The sequence below is a fragment of the Scyliorhinus torazame genome, chromosome 16, assembly GCF_047496885.1.
Source record: "Scyliorhinus torazame isolate Kashiwa2021f chromosome 16, sScyTor2.1, whole genome shotgun sequence".
NCBI lineage: Eukaryota > Metazoa > Chordata > Chondrichthyes > Carcharhiniformes > Scyliorhinidae > Scyliorhinus > Scyliorhinus torazame.
The window spans coordinates 108219127-108224095 of NC_092722.1; the positions used below are offsets into that span (position 1 = coordinate 108219127).

At 51.2% G+C, this 4969-nt stretch overlaps 1 protein-coding gene across 2 annotated transcripts; it reads left to right on the plus strand.

The window, feature by feature from the left end:
* The first annotated feature begins 369 nt into the window (after nucleotides 1-369).
* Nucleotides 370-3752, plus strand: egr2b (early growth response 2b). Of its 2 annotated transcripts, none has more exons than XM_072478821.1 (2): nucleotides 370-921; nucleotides 1454-3752. In XM_072478821.1, the coding sequence occupies exons 1-2, from the start codon at nucleotides 762-764 to the stop codon at nucleotides 2539-2541; spliced, it is 1248 nt and encodes a 415-aa protein (XP_072334922.1). In that variant the 5' UTR covers nucleotides 370-761; the 3' UTR covers nucleotides 2542-3752. The 2 variants fall into 2 exon arrangements, with proteins under 2 accessions (XP_072334922.1, XP_072334921.1); XM_072478820.1 differs by having other exon boundaries at nucleotides 372-921; nucleotides 1451-3752.
* Nucleotides 3753-4969: the final 1217 nt, after the last annotated feature.

Consider the following 4969-nt stretch of genomic DNA (forward strand, 5'->3'; position numbering starts at 1 on the left):
TTTTCTGCCTGTTGTGTCTCTCAGCTGCTAGTGTGGCTTTCGCCAGTTTCCGTGACTTCGCTCGCTTTCCGGAATTTCATGCCACCAAATATGGGAGTGGAGGGGCGGGCGGAGTCCCCGCCCCTCTGCCCTGCCTTCCTTCCTTGCCGGATCCTCTCTCCATACATGGACAGGCAGCCGCAGCCGGAATCCCTCCATGTTCACTCAACCCAGCAAGGAAGTGAGGGCGCAGCATTGAGCGGTCCCCAAAGCCCCCCTGTCTCCCCTCACTGCCCCCCCCCCCCCGGTTCTGGGGTGGTCGGGGAGTTGGGAAAGGGGGGCGGGGGGGGGGGGGGTTATGCCCATGAGATGCCTCCTCTGGCCGAGGAGCCAGGTCCCCGCCCACCGCGTCATTGAGACTGGTTACAACCTTTTCCTCTCTCAGTCCATATATGGTCTCTTACGTCACGGGGCATTCGGCAGCCTGGGATAAATAGTAAAGTGAGCCTGTGAAAAGGAGAATTGAAGCAGAGAGAGTGAGTGTGAGAGAGATAAATAGAGAGAGAGATATTAGTAGCAGCTAAAGCATTAGAAAGCATCCCGCGAGTCAGGGCAACCCAAACAGACACAGCTCACTTTCAACATTTAGATACTATAACGCTTGCACCAAGTGAAGAGGCACAGAGCGAGAGTGAGGGAGAGAGGCTGGAGGGGTCTGGGGGAAGGAAAGAAAACTTTTTTTTCTTCTTCTTAATTCATCCAAGACCCAGCCAAAACAAACGATGACGGCGAAAACGGCGGAGAAGATCCCGCTGTCCCTCGGTGGTCTCTTCCATCAGCTCCCGGAAAGCATGTACTCGGTGGATGAGATCAGCTCGCTGCCTGTCTCCCTCGCCGCCTTCACTAACCAGGAGCTGGCACAGTATGAGCAGATGCCCTCAGGTAAGCAGCTTGGCACCGGCCACTTGTGCGCGGCTCGGGGGTGGTGGTGATATGGGGTGGGGGGGGGGGGGGATAGTTCATAACCCGTAAAAATCTTCGGGGTGATGTTTATTCATCTTTTCTGTTTTGATTGAAGCTGCAGTTTGCACGGGTGCAGGGAAGTGGTGATCTATAGTGAGACAGTTTGCATTTTATTCATGCTGTCCAAGGTGGGGAGGGAGATAGAATGAGTGGAGGGGGGGGGGGGGGGTTGTTTTTAAAAGTGAAATGAAAACGGAATAATAAGAATATACTGAAATTAGGAAAGTTAAAGAGCGGGGATTGGTCAGCCTGTCGAGCAGAGCTGCTGTTTCGGCTGCTGTGTGGTTTGTTGTGTTTCGTCTCCTGTTTATTATTGGTTTCTCTCAGCGGTTCAGTCCCAGGTGGAGTTCAGTTCAGCTATTGGCTGTGACAACTGCTGCCTGTAGTTCTCGCTGTCCGAAACTCGGCAAAGTGAATGCTAACTATGCCCCACTTTCTTAATCCTCAGCAGATGGAATGATTAACGTGGACATGTGCAGTGAGAAGAGACCCATCGACCTGCCTTATCACAACTATCACCCAAACCCTGCTTCCCGCGGTCAGACTTTTACCTACATGGGCAAGTTCTCTATTGACTCTCAATGTGCCAGCGCCAATTGGAGCCCTGATGGAATCATTAACATAGTGAGTACTGGGATCTTTGGAGTCCCTCCACCTTCCTCCACCTCGTCGTCCTCCTCCTCTTCCTCTTCGGCCTCTCCGAACCCGCTCTCCAGCACCCTCAGCTGCACAATGGCACAGAACCCGAGTGAGATGGAGCACATGTACTCGCCGCCGCCTCCTTATACCTGCGGGGAGATCTACCAGGAGCCGGCTCCCTTCTTCAGCACCTCCACCTGCAGCCTGGGATACCCTCCTCCCTCCTACCCTTCCCCCAAGCCGGTGGTGGACAACACCTTATACCCCATCCTGCCGGAGTACAGCAGCATCTTCCAGCCTCAGCACCCGCACCGAGAGCTGAACCCGGGCACCGAGCGCAAACCCTTCTCCTGCCCGGTGGAGCAGATGAGGATGGCCCCTCCGCTCACCCCTCTCTCCACCATCAGAAACTTCACTCTGGGCAACCCGTCGGGGGAAGGGGCTCGGCTGCCCAGCGCTTACGGCGGACACAACCTGCCCCTCCGGCCCATCCGGCTCAGGAAGTACCCCAACCGCCCCAGCAAGACCCCGGTCCACGAGAGGCCCTACCCGTGCCCGGCCGAGGGCTGCGACCGCCGCTTCTCCCGCTCGGACGAGCTCACCCGGCACATCCGCATCCACACCGGCCACAAGCCTTTCCAGTGCCGCATCTGCATGAGGAACTTCAGCCGGAGCGACCACCTGACCACCCACATCCGCACCCACACCGGGGAGAAGCCCTTCTCCTGCGACTTCTGCGGCAGGAAATTCGCCCGCAGCGACGAGAGGAAGAGGCACACCAAGATCCACTTGCGGCAGAAAGAAAAGAAGCTGGCCAGCGAGAGGGCGGCTAGCTCCACAGTGACAACCCTGTGCTCAGGGAGCAGCCCTCTGACCGTCTGTCCGCCCAGGACAGTATAAACATGGAAAGGACACGCTAAATGACACTACCCGCAAGGCGAAGGGCTGCAAAGGGAACAGAGTTATCCGTGGCAGATTGCACCTACGTTTCCTTCAGCTTACGTGTTTACATTTTGCTCATTCGGCATCCTCTCAAAGACCCTCAAAATGTCACCCATTCCCCACCCCACCCCCCAGCCTAGCCCCCACCCACCTTTACTTTTGGGGAAGGGGAAGCCAGTCAGTTGCTTTTTTGGGGGGAGGGGGGGTCGCACAGGGGAGGGGTCCTTCTTTGGCTAAAGTGGTTAAACTAGCCAGGGGTACCAGTGCATATCTGGTGTTAACTAGCCCTCTCCCCAGAAGTTCCCGGCCGGAGCCCGCAAGAAGCTGGCCAGAGTTTGTGAACTGATGGAAGCGCGGGAGAGAGAGAGAGCGTCGAAAGTGTGGTTACTGAGAGTTCACAGAGCAGGTGGCAAAAGGGGATATTTTGTAAACAAGGCAGCGAATGTTTGAGGAAACTCACTCCGGCACTTTTGTTTAATCTAGATTGGTCACTGATGTCTATAAACAACGACAATGCGCGGTAAATGGCATAAAAACTCTCTAATTCTACAAAATAACCAAGGATTGGCTTCCTCTTGTCGAAGTCTAAGTTATTAATAGGATTTGTGCAGCAGGTATTTCACATTTTAACTTTTTCCCTCCATTTTTGGGGAGAGGCAGAGCAGAAACCAGGGGGTGGGGTTAGAGTGGAATTCAATCTGACCAGCAGTCAATGAGGGACAACCTTTATCCGGTGTTAGTTTAAATGGCAAATGGATGTTCTGTACTTTCGCATTTAAACACTGCATGCTGAGATTGTCTTGGTGCCTTGTTTATTGTGGACGATTTTACATGTCTGCATGTAAATATCCCGCCTTAAAGGACTGACCGTGGCAATCACGAAATCGCCAATAACCTTGATGGGCAGGCGAAACTGTTCAAATCCTGCCAATTAATCTGGAGATTTTTAGAAAATATTTTTGTACGCGTTCTTTTTGTGCTAATATCTACCAGTGTTTAAAATTTTGTAGCAAAGCTCTGGTTGTAAAGAGTGTGAATAATTTTATGTCGTTAATGCTGACCTGTTCAATGGTTTAATGTATTGGTGTAAAACCACTAACTGGGTAAACAAATTGGGACTAATCAGTCCTCGCAAGATGTATTGTTTTATGGTTCTATTGATGTAAATATAATTTTACAAAATATGCTCCATCGTCTGTGTATTCTTTTAAAAATTGCACCCCCAAAACCGTTCAGTTCTGTAGCACTTGTGATCTGCAGTGTAACTGTCTGAAAGGGCGGTGGAATTGTAACTTTCAAAAGGGGATTAGATTCAGACTTGGTAAGAAAAATAATGAAGGGACACGGATGGAGAGTGGGGCTGATTGGACTGCTATCTCACGGGCACGACGGCCGAAGGGTCTCTTCTGTGCAATGTCAATTCTACTTTTCCAATCAAGACCTCCAACTCCCTCACGACTGCACTGCTCGTCACTAGGACCACCCTTGCAGTTTTTGTTTAATGGCACGGCCTTCCTAAAGTGTGGTCAGCATAAACGGGAAACAGTTTTAATTGGGCGGCCAGTTTAAGAGTTGCGTTCTGCAACTCCAATTTTCCCTTAATCTGCACGTGTTAGTGTCACCTCACAGTGTGCTTCCTCCGCTAACTGACCGGGAGAAGTTGGCTTAGCTGCAAATGGCCATGGAGTTTGCCATGGGGTGAAGTGACACCAAGATAGTTCGGACCTCTCCCATTCACACAGGAAAAAAACAGCTGGCTGGTGAGATGGGGAATGCAGTAGTAACTGTAAACAGTAAGCTGTGTACTTGCTATGTTCCTTTTTCCAAGGGATACTGAATGTGATTGCAGCTTGGGATGGTTCCAGTTAATTTATTCCTGTATTCTGTACCTCGTTAAGGTCGATGTAGAGTTCCACACAATACCCGCGTCCTTTTATCTGGGCACTGGGAGAGTTGGGGGAAGCTCGGTTGGAATAGAGTGGGTATATTGAACACCAGTGGAACCAAAGTTCCCCTGGTCCCATCTCTCTGCGGTTGATAACGGAGAGTTCAATCAAGTCTCTCACTTCATCCCAAAAACTAACGCCTTTCTCAAATAAATTATAAATTTCATACTTTTCCATTTTGAAACACTCCATCGTTTAACATCGCTCCAGGAGTTGGAGCTCCATTTGGATGCAATTCAAACACGAAGTGGGGGGACTACACACTGTTTTCAAAACTGGGAAAAAGGGAGCTTTACTGGGGTCCCAGTTTGTATTGCCGGGGTCTCAGTTTGTTTTGCGAGGTAGGGCCCCAGTTTGAATTGAGTTGGGGATCCCCGTTTCAATTGAGATGTAGAGTGGGGGGCCCCGTTTGAATTGAGAGTTGGTGGCAGTTTGTATTG

Coding starts and splice junctions, on each gene's coding strand:
- egr2b (XM_072478820.1), top strand. CDS start 762: ATGACGGCGAAAACGGCGGAGAAGATCCCGCTGTCCCTCGGTGGTCTC. Junction 922..1,450: donor GTATGAGCAGATGCCCTCAG/GTAAGCAGCTTG, acceptor CTTAATCCTCAG/CAGATGGAATGATTAACGTG.